This window comes from Crotalus tigris, unplaced genomic scaffold (genome assembly GCF_016545835.1).
Source record: "Crotalus tigris isolate CLP2741 ecotype Arizona unplaced genomic scaffold, ASM1654583v1 scf7180000019068.10715455, whole genome shotgun sequence".
NCBI classification, from domain to species: Eukaryota; Metazoa; Chordata; class Lepidosauria; order Squamata; family Viperidae; genus Crotalus; species Crotalus tigris.
In genome coordinates, this window is record NW_024097358.1 from 6,580,727 (window position 1) to 6,606,239 (window position 25,513).

A 25,513-nucleotide genomic window follows, 5' to 3' on the forward strand; every position below is an offset into this window, starting at 1 on the left:
GAAATGGTGTAGGGTTTCCTGCCTGAGCAGGGGGTTGGACTAGATGACTTCCAAGGTCCCTTCCAACTTTATTATTATTATATGATGTCTTGGGCCAGTGATGCCCTTCCCTATTCAACTCTAATAGAAGAGAATATTGGTAGTTCGCAGTTGAACTGTGGGTCCCTTGATGCTTTCTGTGGTTCATTGTTGGTTTTTTTTTTTGGCTGACATTTTATGATCCAACCAGATAACATCATCAATGCTAGAAGGGAGTGAGGTTTGCTCGCTATTTATATATATCAGTGGGTTGCCCTGTCAAGGTTGGTGGGAGGGGTCTTGGTCATTCCTTGGCTGTTGTTGAGTGTACGATTGTTGGTCTGAGTTGCTCTTTTCTTGATTGATTTACTGTCTATTTTATCTAACAGTCAAATTTATCGAACAGTAAACAACAGGGACCAAGCTCCACTCCTTTCTAGCGCTGATGATGTTACCTAGTTGGGAATGAAACGTCTGCAAGAAAAAACAGCGAAGCTCAGAGAGCACCAAGGACCCCACAATCTTCCTCCTCCTCCTCCTCCTCCTCCTCCTCCTCCTCCTCCTCCTCCTCCTCCTCCTCCTCCTCCTCCTCCTCCATGCAAACCCCACTCCCTTCTAGCACTGATGATGTCACCTAGTTGGGTAATGAAACATCTGCAAAAAAACAGCCAAGCTCAGAGAGCACCAAGGACCCCCATAATTCAATTCCGTTGGCAGCTTGAAGTCAAGGCAAGGAAACCCTAATTCAATGATATCATGAGTTTTGCATTTCACTTGTCACAACTAGGCATATATCCCAACTGTCACATCTAGTTCTGTCATGGACCCTCGTGTAAAACATCAAAGTGTTCATCAAATTCATGTCATCTCATCCCTTTCAAGCATTCAGATAAGTTGATTTCTTTTCAGCTAGGTTTTTTTTTTCTCTCTCGTCTTTCTGGATTTTTTTTTTTTTAAAGGCTTAAGTACGTTCCGCTATACAGGTTAAATTACAAAAATTCTCTTTTTTAGGCTACAAAGCCCCCTGACCTACGGGGGGGGGGAACCCCTAACAACCCACCAACAACATCTCTTAGCAACCAATCCCTTAGCAACAAGGAGTACCTCTATATAAAAAAAGATGCTACATAAAGAGTGATCAGTACAAACTCTTTTCTGATCTTTAAAAGGACAGCATCATTAGCAAAGGTAGCCGGCTAGAGATGCTAGAATAAGCAAGTGTGCAAAGGACCAGGTAACTTTTACAACTTTTCTGGTTTTATTTTGTTTTATTTATTTATTTTTCCTGTGCCAGGGTGGAATGAAAAATCGATTCTGTAAAAAGAGCAAAGATTTGGGGTGTGAGTTATAGACATCTTAATCTCAATCTGTGCTTTTTCTCTTTCTTTCTCTCGCATCTTCGTTTTTACTCGGGAAAAGTCTAATTTTGCCTGCTTTGGCTTCAGCTCTTTTTAGGTGAGAGCAGAATCAAAAGTTAACTATTTCCATTAATTTTTGACTGTTTAGCGTCGAGGGGCATCTGATGGCTTCTTCCAGAGGCAAACCCTTTCTCTTTTCCATTCTTTTATTTTTATCCTGCATTTCTTTATGTGTAAAGGATAAAGAACTAGGAATTTTTTTTCTCTCTCTCTATGCATCTTCTTAAAAGGTTGATGAATTTCAGATGACCCCAAAAAGGCAGCAGAACAATAATGGCAATGACAGTGACCATATCAATACAAGGAACTGCTAATAAAATTAAATAAAAAGGTTTCTCAAAGAACTTTCTCCAGAAGCTGACCTGGGCAACTCTTCATTAATGGTCCTGGAGAAAGGTGGATCTTGGAGAGGTGTTCTTTTCAGACATTTTGCCTACTTATCCGAAACTGTATGTTCTATCCTCTTTAGTTAATGGTCTTCTCCTCCAATGCTGTAGTTCTCACATGTATTAGTTTTATTGGTTTACTGAACCATTTGATTTTTTTTTCAACAAAAAAATTAAAAGTTATAACCATAACATTCTGTTGTTGTTGTTGTTTTCCAAATGTAGTTCTGTAGACCATAATCATGCCATTTAATTCCACACGTTGCATTTGATAATTTTACGGATCTGCCTTGCTACCTTTCAGCTGATGCTTGGTATTCAGGGATCGTGAGACAGAGAGAAAATATCCACTCTGTGCAACGCCAAAGAAAACTTCAGCTTTATTCAAGTGGCATTTACAAAACTTTAGTATAATAATAATAATAATAATAATAATAATAATAATAATAATAATAATAATAAAGTTGGAAGGGACCTTGGAGGTCATCTAGTCCAACCCCCTGCTCAGGCAGGAAACCCTATACCATTTCAGACAAATGGCTGTCCAGTCTCTTCTTAAAAACTTCCAGTGTTGGAGCATTCACTGCTTCTGGAGGCAGGTTGTTCCACTGGTTAATTGTTCTAACTGTCAGGAAGTTTCTCCTTAGTTCTAGGTTGCTTCTCTCCTTGATCAGTTTCCATCCATTGCTTCCTGTCCTGCCTTCAGGCGCTTTGGAAAATAAGCCAATTATTGTTGTTGTTGTTAATTGCGAAGTCGTGTCCGACCCGTCGCGACCCCATGGACAATGTTCCTCCAGGTCTTCCTGTCCTCTACCATCTTCTGGAGTCCATTTAAATTCACACCTACTGCTTCAGTGACTCCATCCAGCCATCTCATTCTCTGTCGTCCCCTTCTTCTATTGCCCTCAATCTTTCCCAACATTAGGCTCTTCTCCAGTGAATCCTTCCTTCTCATTAGGTGGCCAATTATTAGTGCACTGTAATATATTGGCCATAAAATACCTCCAGAATAATCAAGAAGGGACTTTTGGATTGGGTTTGGGTTGATTTGAGTGCCTGTTTATTTCTTTCAGCTGCAACAGCCAAACAAGCCAACTTATCTCGAGTTTTTTTTACTCGAGAAGACAAATACGATGCAAAGGGAAGGCATCTCTTAGAAAGGGGAAAAAGAGTCAGTTTCTCCTCCTCCCACGCTGCCCTCTCTAAAGAATTAGAGGTAGATATTTACCAGATGATGGTTCTCATCTAATGAGAGCATGTATTTTAGATATATATATATATTCCCCTAGGGAAATTTCAGTTCAGCTAACCGCCCCAGACCCCACCCTGTTCTTTTTCAGTAAGAGGTGGGATGCTGAAAGAGCTAAAGGACCCCATCGCTTGGGGGGGAACGCTCCTGCTTCGTGGTTTGTGGGCTCTTTTGGAAAAGAGTCGAAACTGTTGTAATTATTTCTGCTTCAGAGATTGGAGGGAGGAAGATGTCACTGGGAAAATTATATCTCCAGCTGGGAAGGCAAGCAAAGCCTCCAGCTGTAGGTTTCTCTCTTCTCCTCTTACGCCTTCTTTCCATGGAAAAGATGTTATCGTTTTTTTCTTATTTTCTATTTCTATTGAATTATTGTTGGGTTGTTGGTTTTTTTTTTTTTTGCACGTTTTGCTTCGATTCCTTTCTTTTTCTGTTTTCTTCTTTCGTTTATATTCAGTGGCACTGATTTTTACCTTCTTGATTTTAAGAAGAGACTAAACAATCATTTGTCTGAAATGGGATAGGGCAGTGACGGCGAACCTTTTAGAGACCGAGTGCCCAAACTGCAACCCAAAACCCACTTATGCATCGTCGGGTGCCAGGTGGGTGTGGCCCATTGGGTGGGTGTGGCCCATTGGATGGGTGTGGCCCATTGGGTGGGTGTGGCTGCAGTGGTAATGGCAGACTGTGTGGGACTAAAAAGTTCAATCAATCAATTCCAACTTTGCAAGATCTTTTTTTTTCCCAAGAGAAGTTGAAATTGATTGATTGAGCCTTTTTTTTTTTTTTTTTGCACACGGCGGCAGAGGCCTAAAATGAAAAGGTTTTATAAAACCCAGCTGAAGGCCTAGGACTGGGACGATGGTGCATGTGCCCACAGAGAGGACTCTAAGTGCCACCTCTGGCACCCGTGCCATAGTTTTGCCACCACAGGTATAAGGTCTCTTGCTTGAGCAGGGGGTTAGACTAGAAGACCTCCAAGGTCCCTTCCAACTGTGTTTTTCTGTTATTCTTCTTAAAAGTCTTAATAAAAATCACATAGAAACCCAAAAGGTGCAATCATCCAAGGGCTTACCCATTTAGCGGGATGCCTGCGTAAACATTGTTACACATCCAGCATGCAAATACAGATGGAGTCTGAAGTTCTAATGTAGATTTCAGTCTAGTCTTGGGTCACAAATTTCTTTTGCACTATTTTCTGGACTCCCAAGGAACTGACCGGGCCATTTCGGTTAAAGAATCCAACTTTCTGAAATGATTTCATTTTCAAGAATTCCCATTGAATCAGATAAAAACAAACCCACTTGCAGGAGAAATAGATAATGGTGAAACTCCGGAAGCCTAGAATTTCAATGATCAGCCCTCCGTGTAAATTGTCCATGGTCAGTGGCTGACATTCGGAACTAATAAAGGATCTGGTCCTCTTTGTATCATTGTATTCGCATACTAACACCCACAAACACACCCATCTCTCTCCATATCTCAGTATTGTTTAGGGTTTCTTTTTTCTTGAAGAAAAGAGGCAGTTGTGTCACCTTCTAGACATGGGCTGGTTTCTTCAACCCTCAAGAAATTGTGACAGGAAATGTACACGAAGCAGAGGACGGACCTGCTCTGTCAACATAGATCTGGTTCGTTTCTATGAAATTTCCTTACATTATTTTGAATGAAGATGTAACAAAAAGGCACACTCCATCTTGAGTGAGTTATTTCCAAGTCTTCCTGAGGTTAAAAAAAACTGAGTGGACCTACCTAATGCAGGGGAAAACTGGCCACTAAATTGTTTTTGCCGCTAAATAACGACTTCCATATATGTGGATTTGCATTTGGGCAGTGGCAATTTAGACCTTAAATAACAAATTAAGTCTTGACCATACAGGGTTATATTGGCCAGACTTTTTTGAACATTGCTAAAACTCCAGTTAACAGAACAGAATAACACAGTAGAAAGGGACCTTGGGGGTCTTCTAGTCTAACCCCCTGCTCAAGCAGAAAACCCTGTACCATTTCAGACAAGTGGCTGTCCTGTCTCTTCTCTTTCAAGTTGATATTCTGATTTCTCAGCATCTGAAGGCAGGACAAGAAGCAACGGATGGAAACTAATCAAGGGGAGAAGCAACCTAGAACTAAGGAGAAACTTCCTGACAGTGAGAACAATTCGCCAGTGGAACAACCTGCCTCCAGAAATTGTGGGTGCTCCAACATTGGGAGTTTTTAAAAAGAGATTAGACAACAGTTTGTCTGAAATGGTATAGGTTTCCTGCCTGAGCAGGGAGTTGGACTCCAAGATCGCTTCCAACTCTGTTATTCTGGTATATAGGACATGTATACAGGCATGTTTTAATTCAAACTTTCCAATGAGACAGAAGTATCCTCTTAGCTGCAGCTCACACTTACATGTGTCGTATTTCTAATTGTTACATACTTTCAGAGTAAACTTTAACCTCATCTTCCTATTTTGTTATTATTGTTGTTACGGGGCAATCTAGAGTCCCCCTTGATGGAGTACAGTCCACATTTCTGCAGAGGACAGCATGCAGGTTTGGAAATGTCCTGCCAAAGATGTGAAGCCAATCTCAAAAAATTATAGTCAAAATAAAAATGAGATATGGTCCTGCCTCTGCAAGTGAACTGCCCTGCCGTTCAATAGCTCAGTGGCCATGTACTGTATGACGTACATTAGGTGTTCTATCTAATCTCCTGATGTTCAGCTTTCTCCAGATCAGTTTCACTGGCTTCAGCTTCAGACACAGCTTCCTTCTTATCGGTTCTGCTGTCCTCAGATTCAGATTCAACTTTCTCCTTATCGGTTTCATTGTCTTCAGGCTCAAACTCAACATCTCCTCCAGGAAGAGGTTACTCCTGGACAGCTTTTGAAGCTGATGGCCACCTTCTATAACAGGGCTTTTCAACCTTTTCACCCATTGTGCCACTTTTAGGATATGGTAATATCCGAGTACCACCAGTCGCCTAGCAAAGTGTCAAAAACTTGACGACCAAAAAAAAAAAAGGAAAAAAGTGATGAAGTACAGGTAGTCCTTGACTTACAACAGTTCACTTAGTGACTGTTTAAAGTTACAATGGCACTGAAAAAAGTGCCCCCCAAGCCACAGCCGAGCAAGACGCCTGCCTGCCTGCCCGCCCAGCGGCACTCTTCCTCCTGTCCGAGGTTTTCATTGTTGTGAGCATTTCTGTTGAGGATTGGCAGCGGGGGGTGAGGTGGGGGGTGTTTGGTTTTTATTTCCCCCGTCTGCTGGATGGTTGCAGCAGGTTTTGGTCACTTCACATGACCCTGGGACACTGTGACCGTCATAAATATGAAACAGTTGCCAAGCATCTGAATGTAAATCACAAGACCCTGGAGATGCTGCAACATTCCAGCTGATTGGCGCTTCTGGCTCAGCAGAAGCGCCAGGATCAGTGCCAAGCTCCAGCTGGAGCCTGGCGCTGATCCTGATGCTTCCACTGAGCCCTGACAGCCCTGCAGCTCCAGCCGTCTCTCGCTCAGGCTTGTGCGGTGCTGCCACCGGTTCAGCTCATTCCCCCGCTACCACTTCTAGGATGGTCACATACCACCTGCCAGGTGCCAATGTACCACATGTGGTACCCGTACCACTGATTGAAAAGCCTTGTTCTATAACATAGGATATGTGACTGTCATTTGAATCATAGAATCATAGGTCTGGAAGGGACTGTGGAGGTTTTCTAGTCCAACCCCCTGGATCTTATTATCAACGTATAATGAGTTTCATCCTTTCAGGCTGAGCGTTAAAAGCATCCCATCATCCTTGTTCTTGAGGCCCAGCAAGTTGTATGAGCTAGGTCTCTACTGTAGCATCGGCACACCTCATGCGGCACTTTTGATTATATCATTCAATAACCTTTCATTCATTTTTCTATCATAAACGTTCTTTGGAATGGCCTTTCTCGCAACTTCAAAAGCCATGGTGATAAAATAAATGGCCAACAACTGAAATGTTCTCCAAGCCAAACACGTATGATTTTGCTTGTCTGAAGCACACCCAGCCAGAGTCGTTTCTCTGTTTCATCACCAGGCATCATGTACACACTTGCCAGTGTCTGTTTCTTGTGTATTTTTCTTGCAGTGTGCCCTTGGCTGCTGCCCTGCATTGCAGACATTCCTGAAGCAGTGAAATGGTCCGAGAATTTGATTCCTTCTCCACTGATAATTAGGGCCATAGATCAAAGGATAAGAAAGACCACACCAACATTAATGTTACAGTCTCCTATATCTAACGGGATGGTTGTCTGTTCTGGAAGCCAAAATGGACCTATTTAAGGGCATCAGGTTAGAGAACTGTTATAGTTTTTATTTAAAAACAACAACAACTTAGAAACGGACTATGATATTTCTTGAAATTAGCAAATCTAATTTATGGAGAAGTGATCACAAATGCTTCTCTTCCCCTTTCTTTTAACAAAAGAGGGGAAACATAACATGAACAGAAGCCTCTTCCGTGAGCAAGAACAACTTCTGCATCTAAACTAGCCTTTTTCCATGCCTTCCTTTCCATCCAAATCACCCCACAAATTAAGTTTCGGAGCAAAAGCTACAGAGAAGTGCCTTAGAGCAGCGGTTCTTAACCTGGGTGATATCGCCCGCCCAGGGGGTGATGGAACGAAAAGGGAGCGATAAGGGGGTGATGGAGCGAGAAGTTTGGGGGACACTTTTGAGACTTTCTCGTACAGTGAATCGCTGTATATCTGTCGTACAAAAACATCAGATGGCTCGCTATTAGTGGATTGAGTTGTGTTTTCAAATGTTCCTCCAGTTAGCTTCAGTACAGAACACCGTACATATGTGAATACGCATCGCTTATCTTCATGCGCGCCATTGGCCAGAATATGGGAGATATGGGAAAAAGACTGGACATAAATTACTTGCATCGATATGTCCTGATGACAATTTTAAAGAAAACAAAAAAAAGTGTTTGCATAAATTGAAGAATTATTTCCTATGTTGTGATTGAGAGATTATATTGGGGGAGGGGGACGATGACAACTTCCTCATTGGCTCAAGGGGGCGATTCGTTCAAAAAGGTTAAGAACCACTGCCTTAGAGTAACCAATCCTGTCTACCATGTTTCTCACCCAGAAGATGGATTTGGAAACAGACTGTCTCAGAAATCCAAGGACATTCTCCACAAATCTAGCCACAGATGTTCAAAGTAACGGAGTCGGAGTTTCAGCTCACCATCGACTTTAATTTCTTTTGCTTTGATGACAACCTTAGCCCCATCTCCCAGGTCTACCTTATGACGACAGTCCAAGGTTAATGGGGGAGATAGGAACACTCCACCGGCATGAAGTGTTTGCAAAGCAACCTGGACCCTCCATGCCAAGGTCAAAAATGCTTTGGTTTGTAGGACCAGTGAATCTTCACTACTCTTTGTTTTGACGTTGCTTGTGTCGCCTAATCTGAAGGTCTGCCTTTGTTATAAAACAAAGCGAATCGTGGAGCAGGTTCATTAAGTGGCAGGATCAACAATAGGGTAGACAGATATTGGTGGAAGCTGACTTATAGTACAGTTGCTCGGCCTCTTCTGTACTTAGACGTTTTCTCTGCTTTTCTACCCACAGCCCAACAGATTGCTTCTGGACAAAATGCTTCTGGAAATCCTGAATCCGATGCACTATAATATCACCAAAGTGGTCTCTGAAAGCATCCCAACAGTAGCTACTGTACCACTCTTGCTGTTGATGGGATTCCTTTTCCTGATTTGGACCTGTGAAGAAACATCTTCCATACCAGGTAGGTTTTTAACAAGACTTGGAAGGGACCTTGGAGGTCTTCTAGTCCACCAAGTTTCCCTTTTCAAAATCTGGGCTAAGTAAAGATGTTCCTGTTTAAGGAAGAACTAAGAAAGGGTGCCTGATGGTGTGACTCAGTCAACCTCTTTTATTATTTATTTTGGTTTATGCATCACTCCCTTTTCAAAGGCTTGGACCTATCGCGAGAACCTCTGATGATCTGCTTTGTTGAGTGTTTTTATTTTCTATTTGTTTTTTAAATTTATCAAGCTGCCCACTTCACGAGTACAAGTGATGCTGGGGGCATACAACCAATTAAGTTTTGGCTTAGACAGGTGTTGGAATCCAGTCCTTGTGTTTTATAAACCATGATTAGTGGTACTGCATGTCCTGTGAAGCCAGCTAATGCTAGCTTTTTCAACAAGTTGTGGCCAAACCAATCACAGTTTCATATGAGGTGTAAATCCAATCTCTTAGGAGATTGTTTCAGAAAGTTGCTGCGGCTTTTTGTTGTTGTTGTTGTTGTTCTCAATAGGGGATCAAAATAATTTTGAATAGCTCTTTGAGGGGCTGAGAACATTACATTTTTAAGAGTTTTTTAACATCTGACTTAGCACAGCAAATGTAATCTGGTCCTTTAAATGTGGACATCAAATTGGCAAATATGCTTGGTTGATGCTAACCTGTTTCTTCTTACATGAGACTTCCCATATAGTGCAGCTCCAATCTCCTACAATGATACATTATCAGTTCTTACACTCCCTTTGCGTGAGTAATATGTCGACTGGTTTTATGTGGGTCTACTCAGGAATAAGTCCCACTGAATAATATAGGGCTTGTTTTGGGGTAAGTGTCCCTCCTTATGTTGAACAGACACGGCTTTATATGAAGACGGACTCCCACTGTTTCAGCACAGATATTAGTGCCTTAGTCTCAAAAATATTTTATTTTGCACAAGCAAAATCCTAGGAGCGTTGACTCATTGGCCATACTGAATGATGAAGGAAGTACCCTCGGCCACCGTGCCAGTCACATCTGGCACAAACTGTTAGTTTTGGCATCTCTGATTAAATCAAATTTGTAACTCTGGGGTTTTTCAGCATTGGCAGTTTAATGAGGCGTGGGATTCCAGAATTCCCCAGCCAGCATAACTCGATGTGTGGACTTCATACTGGCTGGGGAATTCTGGGAGATGAGTTCACACATCTTCAAGCAGCCAAAGTTGAGAAATATTGGGATACCCGGGATTTGAGCTTTTGGTTGTTCCTTTTCAGACTGAATTACGTATATATATGCACTGCAGGAAGAGTTTAACTTCATCTAAGAAAGGAAGACATTTTTGCCAAACTATAGGGCAGCAGCCCCCAACTTTTATGGCTTGGCGGCCCGGCTGGTGGGGGAGAGGGGAGCTGGCCATGAGAGCAGCGGGCTGGTGTGCATGTGTGTGAGTGAGCACAGCCTGACTTACGTGAGAGATGGGCTAGCACACACGTGCGCAGCTTAACTTGCGCAAGCCGCAGGCAAGCGCGCACTAATGCAAGTGTTCTCCAGCCTGCCACTCATGCAAGTTGAGCTGCATGCACATGCGTACCAGTCAGCCACTCGCTTGGCCCGGTTCCGAATAGGCCATGGTCTGGTAGTGGCCACAACGTGGGGGTTTGGCACCCCTGCCATAAGGGACCCCTGCTCCTGGCGTCTTTAACCATTGGTCCACTTGGTGAAGTCATCAGAAGCTGTTAATTGCCAATATTTAGAAATCACAGGTTCCCCACAACTACCCCTCATTTATATTTCAACTCAGCCATGTCTGTAAAGTAGACAACGTTATAAGCATTAGTATGGATGGTTAACTTGTGGCTTAGCATGGTGTGACCTCATCCATTTCAGTTAATAAATCATATTTTCTGGCTTATTGTTTTTGTGGGAATCTGGTAAGAGGTGGTTTATTCTGTAAACCCTGGTTAAACGTCTCATGTTTCAGCAAGATGGGTGAACACAGGGTACATGATTAAAGTCTTGTTTATTGCTGATAAAATTCCTTCTTTCTTTCTTTCCTCCCTCCCTCCCTTGCTTCCTCCTTTTCTCTATTTTTCCCTTTGTTCCTTTCTCCCTTTCCTCCCTTCCTTTTCTCTATTTTTCCTTCCTTCCTTCCCTCCCTCCCTCCCCTCTATTTTTCATTCCTTCCTTCCTTCTTTCCCTTTTTCTTCATTCTTTCCTTCCTTCTTTCCCTTTTTCTTCTTTCCTTCCTTCCTTCTTTCTTCCCCCTCCCTCCTTCCTTCCTTCCTTGCTACCTTCCTCCCCTGCTCCCTTTCCTCTATCCTTCCTTCCTTCCTTCCTTCCTTCCTTCCCTTCCCTTCCCTTCCTTTCCTCTATTTCTTTCTTTCTCCCTCTCTCCCTCCCTCCCCTTCCTTTCCTTCCATTCCTTTTTCCCTTCCTTCCTCACCTCTCCCCTCCCTTCCTTCTCTGCCCCCTATTACCTTTCAGGACCCGGCTACTGTATGGGAGTCGGAGCCCTGATTTCCCATGGGAGATTCCTCTGGATGGGAGTGGGCAGCGCCTGTAATTATTACAACAAGATGTATGGAGAGTTTATGAGAGTCTGGATCAATGGGGAAGAGACCCTCATCATTAGCAAGTAAATCTTTGTTCTCTATTAACATGGGGCCAACGGGACAGCTGAGCGATAAAGCCTGTGAGATCCTTCAGCTTAGGTCCTTACCTTGCTCTTGATTGAGCTAACTGTAGAATTAAACCAGTAGAATTGAACTGTTCATCCCTTAGTTTTTTCCCCGTCCTTCAAACTTAACTGCTGGTTTTTGTTTTCTCTTTAAATGTTGGCACTGACATTTTTAAGCTTCTATCGCCCTCTATAGATTCATTGTGTGCCTGCCTGCAACTGTCCAGACACAGATGCCAAGAAGCCAATTTTCTAGCTCATCTGAGCAGAGCAAAATAGTCAGATATATTATCACTTTCATTGCCTTCTCCGTTACCTATTCTTGGTGGACTGTGAAAATCCATGCAAATTGGAGAAGGGAGTGGGTGGCAGCGCTAGCCGAGAGGCCCTTGCCAAAATTCATCTTGTGGACCATTCCTAGATTGGGAGGTAGATATCCTAGTTGGACTATCACAAGGTGCTTTTTCAAGGTGGCCCTTGAAAAGAATTTTAAAAACCAGACCTGAATTGGCTCTGGGTAAGCGTTTGGTTGCAATTTGAGGTTCCAGTTGTCGCATCTAAAGCCCTACATGGCATGGGGCCAACTAACTTGTAGGAGCACCTACTTCTGGAAATTTCTGCCCTTCTCACAAGGTGTGGGCATGGTCTGGGTCTATAGAGGAATCCGTAACGACACAGTGGTTTGAATGCAGTATTTTCAAGCTAACTCTGCCCACAGCCTGGAGTTCGACGTTGACAAGAATCGAGGTTGACTCAGCCTTCCATCCTTTCAGGGTTGGTAAAATGAGGACTTAAATTGTTGACTGTGTAAATCGCCCAGAGAGTGCTGTAAAGCACTATGAAGGGGTATATAAGTCTATTGCTATCCCACTTAGGTAGGACTTGGGAGGTATAACTTCTCCATGGTGGCACCTGCCCTCTTGAACAAGATGACCCTCTTTTGAAAGCCCTTGAAGACCTGACTTTTCTCCCAGACACTGGGCTGGACTGTTGGTGGAGCTTGATATGTGTATTTTATATTATGTTGCCGGAGAAAATCCAGTCCATTCGAGTAATTAATGAAAGGCTGCATAGCTTTGGTAGGAGAATTCTTGCAAGCTTGCCCATTCTCTTCTACTATTTGAGATCTCGATGCGAAGTACAGCATAAATTTAACCATGGGCAAAATTTTGGATAATTTTCCCCCATGGATCTGTTTCAGTTATGAGCGCCTGGTTTACCTTGGGTGGGGTGAAACCCTGGGCAAACAGATGAGAGCTCTTGATGAAGTGTCTTCCTCTTCTACCTTCTAGATCGTCAAGCCTGTTCCACGTCATGAAACATGGACATTACAGTTCTCGGTTTGGCAGCAAGCCTGGTTTGCAGTGCATTGGCATGCATGAAAACGGCATCATCTTTAATAATAATCCGACTCTCTGGAAAGAGATCCGTCCATTTTTCACAAAGGGTAAATATATCCAGTTGGGTCTTCCCGCTGTGACTTTGCCTTTGGGTCTGTTTCTGAACTGAAGTATATAAGGAGAACGAGAAAGAGAAAGAATATTATAGGGTTAAAGCACACCTGGTAGATAGACTTTGGAGCCTGGTTAGTTTTACCATTAGGTAAAATGAGATAGCCATCAAGTCAGAGCTGGACAAAATCTATTTTTTTTTAACAAGGAAGGGGTGCAAAGTCACCAATTCAAGCATAATACAGGTCTTTATGGCACTAAATAGGTCATAATAGCTTTCCTTTCTTCTTATATTTGAAGCAAAGATATATAGTTAGATGATCATTGGTTGGCATGTTTGTAAGTAGACATGTTTGTATGAATAGAAGAGAATACTTGTAGCTGAGGGTTGAACTGTGGGGTCCTTTGAACTGTGGGGTCCTTGGTGCTCTCTGAGCTTGGTTGTTTTCTTGCAGATGTTTCATTACCCAACTAGGTAACATCATCAGTGCTAGAAGGGAGTGAAATTTGGGGGGGGGGAAGGAAGGGGAGGGGGAGGAGGAGGCCTGTGGGGTCCTTGGTGCTCTCTGAGCTTGGTTGTTTTCTTGCAGACATTTCATTACCCAACTAGGTAACATCCTCAATGCTAGAAAGACTAGCATAAGCCCCCACTACCTTCTAGCACTGATGATGCTATCTAGCTGGGTAATGAGATGCCTACAAGAAAATAACCAAGCTCAGAGAGCACCAAGGAACCCTCAAAGATGCCTGTTTTATTAGTTTTGATTTAAAACTATTGCATAAGAATGTAACTTTATTAGGGATGAAAATATGTCCTTTTTCCTAACTCAGGCAGCAATGAATTGTGGCCTGTTGAGTGCTAGTTAACCCCAAACAATATGCAACAAATCTAACTTTCTATAAATCAGGGGTTCTCAACCTTGGCCACTTTAAGACTTGTGGACTTCAACTCCCAGAATTCCTCAGCCAGCTTTGCTGGCTGAGGAATTCTGGGAGTTGAAGTCCACAAGTCTTAAAGTGGCCAAGGTTGAGAACCCCTGCTATAAATAGAAAGCTAGAGAGGGAAATATAATCAAGACATTTGTCAAATTTCAGCTCTTTCTGGCCCGGGTCTCGTACGGATGATAGCCATCTGCGTTGAATCAGCAGTTGTACACCTTGACCAGTTGGAGAAAGAGACCACCGCGTTGGAACATGTCAACACCCTGAATCTTATGAGACGCATCATGCTTGACACTTCAAACAAGCTTTTTCTTGGCATCCCTCTTGATGGTAATATATATAATTCTTGGTCTTCTGAAGTAAACATGAATGCTTCTTTGGACAAAACCGAAGAAGACAATAGCACCAGAACATTCACTGAGCATGCAGTGAAGGCTGGATGCTTGTTGGGAGGGTCAAAAAATGGATGGGAGGAGGAATAAAAGGAATCCTCTTTTAGGACAGGATGGTGGCTCTTCCTGAGGTAACTTCTGGCCTCCAAGAGACTTTTCTAGCATTGGGTCCCTTTGCAAACCCTGGAAAAGATGGCCAGGATTGGCAACAACAATGCCATGAAGGACAAAAAAGTAAAGTCTGGAGCCCATCAATACAGATATGACTCGTACAGCCCATAACATTACTGTTCCTTTTCAAACGTGGATTTATCATCTGGACTCAGCCGATCTCGTTCTTGTGCTTTCAGAACATGCCATTGTGCTGAAAATCCAGAACTACTTTGACGCGTGGCAAGCTCTTCTCCTGAAACCTGACATTTTCTTTAAGTTCTCCTGGTTCTACAAGAAGTACGAGAAGTCTGCGTAAGTAGCATTTATATCAGTGGTTCTCCACCTGTGGGTCGGGACCCCATTTGGGGTCGAACGACCATTTCACGAGGGTTGCCAAACAACGCAGTCCGCCATTTTTTTCCCCCTTTTTCTTAGCTGTGCTACTCCCTTTTATTCTATTGGCTTTTGAAAGCCAATAGAATAGACTCTCTTGAATAGAGTCTAATTCTATTGGCTTTCAAAAGCCAATAGGAATTGTCCAGGCTGCCTCTGCCCTGCTGAGCCCGCCAAAAGTCCCCTTCTGCAAACGGTGCTGTACCCATTGAGTAGTCCTCGACTTACAACCGGTTGAGTAGTCCTCGACTTACGACCGGTTGGTGGGTCGCGGCATTAAAAAGGTTGAGAACCACTGATTTATATACTAGTTGTGGATCAGGCTGTCTATGGATCTTGTTCGCTCCGGTGACAAAAAAAGGAAGACTCCGCTCATATATCGGTGGAGATTTTCTGTCCTCCAACTCGCAGTTGACTCAAAGGTACTTTCTCAGAAAGCAACTGGACTGGGTTTTTCTCCTCAGGAAAAGAATAAAACGTTGCTATGGAGACTCTCCTTAGTCATCCAGGGCATGGTTGTCCCCCTCCCCCAAAAAAGCACCTTTGGGACCACAAAACATTTCGTTTCTCACCCAAGAAATGTGACCAGTTTGATGGCAGGGGAATGGAAAGAGAGATAAAGAGAGTCAAGCTCTTCTCCAAAGCGCCTGAAGGCAGGACAAGAAGCAATGGATGGAAACTGATCAAGGAGAGAAGCAACCTAGAACTAAGGAGAAATTTCCTGACAGGGAGAACAATTAACTAGTGGAACAATCTGCCTCCAGAAGCGGTGAATGCTCCAACACTGGAAGTTTTTAAGAAGAGACTGCACAGCCATTTGTCTGAAATGGTTTAGGGTTTCCTGCCTGAGCAGGGGGTTGGACTAGATGACCTCCAAGGTCCCTTCCAACTTTATTATTGTTGTTGTTGTTGTTATGACAGTTGAGATCAGATGGTGGTGGGGAGATGGAAGGATTGTATTTCTTTGTGGTCATCTGGTTGTTAGCATTCTCTTGCCTTCAGGATTATCCTGATAAAGTTCCTTGGATGAAACATTTTGTTCTTCTTCCTCAAGGGAAAAAAAAACCCAGTTGCCTTTTGAAAAAATGCCTTGGGAACAACCCTGCTGGAACCGATTTCGTTCACGTTCTTAGGCTCACAACGTATTATTTCATTTTGGCCTGTTTCAGTGTTCACGTGTGAATTCAGGAAGGAAAATACCCATAAAATATATATATCCCCGGGCGTATTTCTCCAAACTATGGCCTCCTAACTGGACGAAGCGACGAAGCAGGGCACTTAACGATGTTTAGGGATGAACTAAGAGGATTTCTCCTTTTTTAGGAAAGATCTGAAAGAAAGCATCGAAAGCTTAATTGAGCAGAAGCGACAGAAGCTCTCCACCACCGATAAGCTGGAGGAACATATGGATTTTGCTTCAGAGCTGATTTTCGCTCAGGTAATCCGGATAGCATCTTCTGGCTTTCCAGCATAACAGAAATCAGGAAAGAAAATGATCTTTTATAGGAGGCAAAGACCATCTACAGGGAGTCCTCAACTTGTGACCGGTTGCTTAGCAGTAAGGTGACCAACCGTCCTCCTTTAGGGAGGACAGTCCTCCTTTTGTAAGTTCTGTCCTCCCTCAAAAAGTGTCCTCCTTCATGTCCTCCTTTTCGATGTTTGAAGACTAATCTGCAGGGCTTTTTTTTCCCCTCATAGAATGCTCAGAATGGCATTCCGGCACCTTTTTTTGATGTTTTTTTTTCAGCTTTTGCATGAGCTGTGCTACTTCCACTATTGGCTTTCGAAAGCCAATAGGAATTGCTGCTGAGCGCGCCAAAACACCCGGCTGGCAAACTTTGCACATGCAAGTTGTCTGTATTATTGTTGCAATGAATAAAATGTTTTTTTTTTATTTACATTTTTTTTTCTTCAATTTATTTGTGTCCTCCTTTTCATTGTAAAAAAGTTGGTCACCTTATTAGCAGCCATTTGAAGCTCTGACAGATCTACCTTGGGGGGGGGGTGCTTACAACCTGGATTTGAGGCTCCGATGGTCAGCTCCGCCCCCCCAAGTTCATGTGACCACACGTCAGGCCTTCGGCAACCTGGCTGCGTTTATGGTTGTTTGTGACTGCTTTTTATGACACTTTTGCCCAAAACTGGCATTTGCTCCTAGCTTTTAGCAAAATTACACACGTGACAAACCTTTGGTTCACTTCACATCCCCAGATTCGCTGAACAGGTGTGGTGAATCGCTTAACAACTGCTGCCAAAAGAATTATAAAATTCAGTTTTACAACCAACATGAGTTAAGGCTGTGATGGGCAAGCTCCATTACTGTTGTAACTTGAGGACTACCCTGTCTTCAGTATTGCCTGCATAGATTAAGTGGAACTATTTTCATACAATCTGCTACCTCATCCTTTTAACTGGAGGTACCATCACTGAATCAGAGACTGCCTATTGCAGAGGTGCCCAACATTGGCCACTTCCCCATGACTGGCTGGGGAATTCTGGGAGTTGAAGTCCACAAGTCTTGAAGTGCCCAAGGTTGGACATGGCTGGCTGGGGAATTCTGGGAGTTGAAGTCCACAAGTCTTGAAGTAGCCAAGATCGGATATCTCTGGCCTATTGTTTCCATTGCAAGGCAAATTGCTCCACTAGGTTCGGCTTTCCAATGTTGTGGGGCCACATTGCACTGATGGGAGTCCAGTGTCCCAATAAACTTGGGACTGACAGACAGGGCCTGTCTGCTTCGATTTTGCAGAATCGTGGTGAGCTGACTGGCGAAAATGTGAACCAGTGTGTTCTGGAGATGCTCATTGCAGCCCCGGATACACTGTCGGTGACGCTGTTCTTCATGCTGGTGCTGATTGCAGAACATCCTCAAGTGGAAGAGGCCATGATGAAGGAAATAGAAGCTGTGATGGGTAAGTGTCTAGTGACTACCCTTTTCAAGGAAAAAAAAAAAGTCTACTCTAAGTAGCTTCCATTTTAATAATGTTTTAATCTGGGTAGTTCAATGTTTTAATTATTATTTTTTACTTGTTTTATAACGTGTAAGCTGCTGAGTCACCTTCTAGGGGAGCTGTGCAGCATCAAATTTTAATAAATAAATAAATTTGCCTATATCCAAAACAGTGCAGATATTAATAGAAGAGACTATTTGTAGCTCAGGGTTGAACTGTGGGGTCCCTGACATTCTTTGAGCTTGGTGGCTTTCTTGCAGACATTTCATTACCCAACCAGATAACACCACCAATGCTCATAAGGGAGGGGGGTTTGCAGAGAGGAGGAGGAGGAGGAGGAGAAGAAGAAGAAGAAGAAGAAGAAGGAGAAGAAGAAGGAGAAGGAGAAGAAGAACTGTGGGGTCCTTGCTCTCTGGGCTTAGTGGTTTTCTTGCAGACATTTCATTACCCAACCAGATAACATCATCAGTGCTCATAAGGGAGCGGGTTTGCAGAGAGGAGAAGGAGGAGGAGGAGAAGGAGGGGAAGAAGAAGGAGAAGAAGGAGAAGGAGGTGAAGGAAGAGGAGGAGGAGGAGGAGGAGGAGGAGGAGGAGGAGGAGGAGGAGGAGGAGGAGGAGGAGGAGGAGGAGGAGGAGGAGGAGGAGGACGACAACTGTGGGGTCCGTGATGCTCTCTGGGCTTGGTGGTTTTCCTGCAGACATTTCATTAACCAACTAAATAACACCATCGCTACTAGAAGGGAGTGGAATTTGTTATCTATTTATATACTAATGGCTTCTCCTGTCAATGCTGGTGGGAGAATCCTTGATAAAATAAACACTAAACCGTGCCAATATGTTCCAACCATTCCTTTGGGGGAAAAAAATCAGCAAACGGATCTCATCTGTTGCGTCCTGCTTCTTTCTCACAGGTGACAGGGACGTCCAAACGGATGACATGCCGAAGCTCAAAGTCGTCGAGAACTTCATCTTGGAGAGCATGAGATACCAACCCGTGGTGGACTTGGTCATGCGCAAAGCCTTGCAGGACGATGTGATCGATGGCTATCCCGTGAAGAAAGGGACCAACATTATCCTGAACATCGGGCGCATGCATAAGCTGGAATTCTTCCCGAAGCCCAATGAATTCTCCCTTGACAATTTTGAAAAGAGTGTAAGTATTGTCTTTTGCTCTAAATAGGGCTTCGTGTTTTGTTTAGGGAATACGACTCCACGCAAACACGTTGTGAGTAATCACTCGGATGCAAAAGAGAGCGGCTCTTTATCCAGACATTGCAGGTGGTCCTTGTCTTACGATCACAATGGAGCCCAAAATTTCTGTGGCTAAGTGAGACATTTATTAAGTCACTTTTGCCCCATTTTACAACCTTACTTGCCACCGTTGTTAAGTGAATCACTTAACAAGTTGTGACGTCAGTAATACCGTTGTGAAGTGAATCTGGCTTCCCCCATAGACTTTGCTTGTCTGACAGTCACAAAAGGGGATCACGTGACTTTGGGACACAGCAACCGTCATAAGTATGAACTAGTTGCCAAGCGTCTGAATTTTGATCACATGGCCAGGGGGTTCCCGCAAAGGTTGTAACTGTGAAAAAGGGTCATAAATCACTTTTCACAGTGCTGTGGTTCTGAACCTTTTTAATGCTGCAACCCCCAACCGGTCATAGGTAGAGGACTACTCAACCGGTCGTAAGTCGAGGACTACTCAACTGGTGCAGCACCGTTTGCAGAATGGGACTTTTGGCGGGCTCAGCAGGGCAGAGACAGCCTGGACAATTCCTATTGGCTTTTGAAAGCCAATAGAATTAGACTCTATTCAAGAGAGTCTATTCTGTTGGCTTTCAAAAGCCAATAGAATAAAAGGGAGGAGCACAGCTAAGGAAAAGGGGGGAAAAAATGGCGGACTGCATTGTTTGGCGACCCCCGTGAAATGGTCGTTCGACCCCAAATGGGGTCCCGACCCACAGGTTGAGAACCACTGCTTTAAACGGTCACTATGTCGAAGACTACCTGTGTCTTATTCTCTGCCTCCTCCACTGATCCCACCAAATGGGGTGGCACTCCCTCCCCCACAAAAAAACAAATCTGTAGGGCCAGGTTGTAAAATTGGGCATGATTCATTTAATAACTACCATGCTTAGCAATGGAAATTTTGGTCCCCATTGCAGTCGTAACTTGAGGACTACCAATATTACATTTTGATGCTTATAACCTGGCCTCATGCAAACTGAGTGGCCTAAAGAGGAAGCAAATAAATGGTTAATGAACCAAAATATTGTTTTACGCAGGTTCCCTATCGTTACTTTCAGCCCTTTGGCTTTGGCCCCCGCGGCTGCGTTGGGAAGTTCATCGCGATGGTCATGATGAAGGCGATCCTGGTGACCCTCTTGAGAAGGTGCAGCATCCAGACACTGAAAGGCGAAGGTCTTAACCACATTCCCAAAAACAATGACCTGTCTCTGCATCCAAATGAAGCGCAGCCGTTACTGGAAATGATCTTCACACCGAGAAAATCCCCCGCCAAGAACGATCAGGCTCAATAAAACACAAGTTCGAAGCTCGAATTGACCAAGATGATCCCAGCCAGATTGGAGGGGTTGGGTGATCCTACTCAAATTCAAAACTCTCGCCCACTCCAGGTGCATATCGGTCTACTCACTTGATGTAACGTTTTGTTGCCGCCAACAGTTTGCTCATTCAAGAGGCCCATTGGTAGAACTCAGGTTTAGCACAGAGGATAATATTTGTACTGTTGATAATAATAATCGTGCTCAGGAGGGCCCATAAACACCTGTAGAATTTATTCTGTGCAGATGGAATTGTGAGATAGAGATTTTTTTTTTTTCTGGAAGAAACCACCAAGAACCCTAGTGTCATGGTTCCGACAGATGAAACTCTGCTGCTAACATTGGATGTTTTTGCATTGACACCTAGATTTCTGCACGTCTGCAGAGATGAATTGGGCCATGCAGCAGCCATGGCTGATAGCTACTGTTATTATTCTTCCATGCTTGTGTCCATTAGGAAGTAGAAGCGAAGTTTTTGAAGTAGAATGAATGATACAGCTTATTCAGAGCAACATACCCATTTCGCAGTCTCAGGAAGATGCAGTAAGTATCTCTGCTCTCCATCAAGTCCTCCTGAGTCAATGCATGGTGCAGAAAAACAGAAAAAGCAAAACTGGTCATCTTTGTGTCTTCTGATCATCAACGGAGTCTACATAGATTTCAAGGATAAATTCCCTTCTTTTTGCTTTTTAAGTTCAGTCGCACAACCCTTTGGCAGAAGTGGGAACATGAACCAGGTGAATAAGAGCTGGTATCTTCTGTAACTAGTTTTTTTCCAGCCTTCTCTCTCTCTCTCTCTCTCTCTCTCTCTCTCTCTCTCTCTCTCTCTCTCTCTCTCTCTCTCTCTCTCTCTCTCTCTCTCTCTCTCTGACTCATTTTTAGCTGTTCCATCTTATTGCCCGACACAAAAATGCATTAACTGATGGACATGCGTTAGAACAAAAGCCCAGGATATCCTCTGTAGTTATTCAGCAGCCATTTTGCATCACCACATCTGAGCTGAGTATGTTGTGTGAAAAACCCTCACCCACCCAAAGTCCATCGATCTACTCACTTGATAAAATGTTTTAGTGCCGCCAACAGTTTGCTCATTCAAGTGGCCAGTTGGTGGAACTCAGGCTCAACCTAAAGGCTAATATTTCTACTGTTGTTAAACATAGTTGGGCTCAGGAGGACCCATAAACACCTTTAGAATTTAGACAATAATTGACCAAACTTTGGTTAAGATAACCCTAAAGAAGATCAAATGCAACCATTGGAAATGAGATGTTTCATATCGACTGTCTTTGATCTAGAAAACTTATAAAATAGCATTATGCAGATGTACAAAGCGTTTGCACGCAAGCTGCATTGCGCAACGGTTCATCTTAATCCCACCTAGTTGAAACTTGGAAGCCTTGGGTATAGACTTCCATTCTGAAAATTCACCAAACATTATAGCCACAGCTGTGAATTCTGGGAGTTGGTCCACACATCTGGAAAGAACCCAACCGGGCACCATTGCATTAGATGATCTCCATGATTCTTCCCAACTTGTGATTTGAGGAACCCTTGAAAAGCCACACGCCTAATTAACAGCATGGTCACCAGAAATAAATGATGACAGTCATAAGAATATAAAAAAAAAAAAAATATGTGCCTGTATTAGACCAAGTTCTCTCTCCAGTCAAGCACTCTCATCTGTGCTGTTTGGCTGCAGCATTTGATACTCAGATTTTGAGGTCCCAAACTCAATGTCCTCCACCCATTCTCAGAATGTCTATCCAAGGACAAACAGTGGCTTTTTGCACTATTATGGAAAGAGTAGGTCTACAGATGCTCCTCAACCACTTATTCTAGCAACTCTGGCCTGCATGACTGTCGGTGAGGAACTACAAAACTGAGTTACAACGCAGCAAAATCTAGAAGGCTACAGATTCCCATCTACAAGCAACAGCCAATTAAGGAGCCAAAATCTTTTTAAAAGCTGAGGATGGTAGGGAAGATTAACATTAGCTTAAATTCTAAAAGGGTCTCAAGTCGCCTGAAGAGAAAAAAGCAATACGAATGTCATAATAGAGAGGGTCACGGACTCATTATTCAAGACTTGACTCCTTACTCCCAACCTGAGTTTTAATAGAGGAGAATATCTGTAGCTCAAGTTTGAACTGTGGGGTCCTTGGTGCTCTCTGAGCTTGATTGCTTTCATGCAGATGTTTCATTACCCAACTAAGTAACATAATCAATGATGTTCCCTAATTGGATAATGAAACATCTGCAAGAGAACAACCAGGATCAGTGTCAGAATCCAATTATATTTCATCTTTAATTATCAAACATAGAAACTCCCAATTCTGCCTTCTCTGGATTCTGCCATAAGAGGGAGAAAAGGGGGAGAGCAAAGGGGCTTTATGGCCCTCACTTCCTTCAGCACACTTCAAAGGACTGAATGTGTGTTTATTGTGGCCTCTAAGCTTTAACATATCAAAGAAGAGTAATTGCCTTTCATGTAGTTATCTGAAGTCTCCATCCAGACGGAAGAAGAAAGGGGATGGAATTGTGATACTTGAAACTATCACTGGAAGGGGGGTTGATTGGGTGGGACTACTGGGGAACCCCTTAAAACCTTGAATGGGAGAGCTTGAACCCCAAGTCCTGTCTAGCATGCCTGCAACCATTTTCTCTTAATAAAGGATTCCTGTTGGAAGAATTATTCCAAGAGTTCTGTCTTCTTAAGATGCAAAGTGGGGTGGGTCCTTACATTAGACAGGACTTGCAAAATTAATCCACCTGGAAGGAAGACCCTTGCCGGGGGATTTTGCAAAAATTTACCATGTCAGACAATGGAGCAAAAGAGGGGGAAAACTCCCTGGAAAGAGAGCCGCTGACCCAGTTGGAACCTTGCCAGATGTTGGGATCCGAGAGGCCAGATTCCTCAGGAGAAGAAGTGGTGGAGACACAGGACCACAAGCCTCGCTGGTCGATGGGCGTTGGAAAGAAAAGTGAGTGGGGAAAGGAATCAAGAAAGGTGACCCTGAGACGGGGGACCAAGCAACCAGAATGGAAGCAGGAGATGGAGAAATCCCTGCACGCAAGTGAAGAGGGAGGAAGCTGGGCACCGTACTCAGACTGGATCCTAGAGAAAGCTATTGACCTGATGAAGAGAACTCTCAGCTCCCTAGGAGAGGAGAATACTGAACCCTACGGCTGCCCCAGTTCCTGGAGCCGCAAAGGGAGAGACACCGAGGGGAACGTGGAACCTGCAACCCCAGGGACATCTACTGATCCAGGAGCTCCCACCCCCTACCGACCACAGATGGCAATCTGGACGGAAGGCACTACCACCCACAACAGAGGCACCGATCCATTCCAAGACGTCCACCGTTGGAAGTGAAATTCAAAGGGGAGCCAACACGCTTGGGATTTTTCCTAACCCAAGTCCTCAGCTACATGGAGGAATATGGGCAGGATATTCCCAGCGACAAAGCCCGCATCCGGATCGTGCAATCTGCCCTGGATGGACCAGCTGCGGATTGGGTAGTGAACTTGCATGACTCCAATGCCCCAGAACTCAGTAACTTCAACCGTTTCATGTCCTCTTTGAGAAGACGATTTGAAGACCCCCTGGCTGATCGCAAAGCCCGTGAAAAAATAACAACGATGAGGCAGGGCAAACGCCCAGTGGCTGAGTATACACAAGAATTCCGGGCCATTGCCAGCAAACTGAATTGGCCAGAAGACATCCTCCTTGGCCATTTCAAAGACGGACTAAACTATGATCTATATGATGCTTGCCTACCCCGAGGGGACCCACATCGACTTGAGGAATGGTACGTCTTGGCAGAGGAAGCAGAGATCGACATATTGAAGAGGCACCGCCGAGGAAAACAATGGAGCCGCCCCCCGCCTGAGCTGACACACCAACCGGTGAAATCATCGGATACAGCCAAGAAGCAAATGAGATGTTTCAAGTGCGGAAGAGAAGGGCATCGAGCTGTAGAATGCCGCTCAAAGGCCCCCCAGCACAACCCAGACAGATCCCCAATCAACAAACCCTGAAAGTATTCAGCTAAGCCAAAAGAAACGGCCATGAGAATGATGGAAATTGCAGAAACCCCCACCTCTGCTCACCAAGGGGAAAGGACTCCAGCCTACCACCACAGGGCCGGTGGATGCCTCAGATGACAGCTCGGAGGGCGAACCCCTGGTAAGTGGATGCATCACACCCATCTTCAAAACAGTGACTATATTAATCCCCCCCATGCCCGAAGCTGTGAAGGTGAAAGCCTTAATAGACTCTGGCTGTACCCGCTGCCTCATTAGCCCAACACTAGTGGGGAATCTGGGCATCCCATCCAGGAGACTGGAACAACCAATCTCATTTGGCCAGCTAGATGGATCCATAGCAGGGGGGGTGCCAGCTACCCTAGCCACTTTGCCAATACATCTCTCCCTGGGCAACCATGAAGAGGACTTAACGTTTGTGGTGACCCCAGGTATGGAATGCCCAATGATTCTAGGGATGGAATGGTTGAAAAAATGGAACCCCTGGGTAAATTGGAGGACGACAGAAATCAAATTCCCGAAGGGGGACCCTATGGACTTAAAACCCCAAGGGAGGCTACCAGAATCAAGAATAGAAAAAGCATCCATAGGAGAGGAAAAAAGATTAACAGAAATACCAGAGGAATATAGGGACCTTGCTGACTCTTCAGTGAGGAGAGGGCGAATGAGCTTCCCCCCCACCGACCCACAGACTGTACCATTGAATTCAAGCCTGGGGCAAAACTCCCGAAGCCCAGATTATACTCCATGAGCCCAAAGGAGAAGGAGGAAATGGAAAGATTTATAAAAAAAAACCTGGAGAGAGGTTTCATTGAGCCAGCCAAGCCTAAAGTGGCTGCCCCGGTCCTTTTTAGAGAGAAGAAGGATGGCTCTTTACGTTTATGCGTGGATTATAGGGCCCTGAATACAATCAGTGAAAGCAACCTATACCCGCTGCCCCTCATGAAAGACATGCTGTCACACCTATCGAAAGGGAAAATTTTTTCTAAACTAGACTTAAGGGAAGCTTACTATCGAGTAGAATCAAGGAAGGGGACGAATGGAAGACTGCATTTAACTGCCCCATGGGGTGCTATCAATTCAAAGTCTTGCCATTTGGATTA

General features: G+C 44.1%; 1 protein-coding gene across 1 annotated transcript; it reads left to right on the forward strand.

Moving 5' to 3' along the window:
* Positions 1 to 8,544: 8,544 nt before the first annotated feature.
* Positions 8,545 to 20,342, forward strand: LOC120315257 (aromatase). The gene is made up of 9 exons (XM_039359299.1): positions 8,545 to 8,841; positions 11,325 to 11,475; positions 12,810 to 12,964; positions 14,064 to 14,240; positions 14,653 to 14,767; positions 16,172 to 16,286; positions 17,598 to 17,760; positions 18,711 to 18,952; positions 20,088 to 20,342. The coding sequence occupies exons 1-9, from the start codon at positions 8,694 to 8,696 to the stop codon at positions 20,340 to 20,342; spliced, it is 1,521 nt and encodes a 506-aa protein (XP_039215233.1). The 5' UTR covers positions 8,545 to 8,693.
* Positions 20,343 to 25,513: the final 5,171 nt, after the last annotated feature.

Excerpts from the sequence above, each read along its gene's own strand:
- LOC120315257 (XM_039359299.1), top strand. The coding sequence starts at position 8,694 with ATGCTTCTGGAAATCCTGAATCCGATGCACTATAATATCACCAAAGTG. Across the intron at positions 17,761-18,710 it reads GGAAATAGAAGCTGTGATGG|GTGACAGGGACGTCCAAACG; the intron begins GTAAGTGTCTAG and ends TCTTTCTCACAG. Across the intron at positions 18,953-20,087 it reads TTGACAATTTTGAAAAGAGT|GTTCCCTATCGTTACTTTCA; the intron begins GTAAGTATTGTC and ends TGTTTTACGCAG.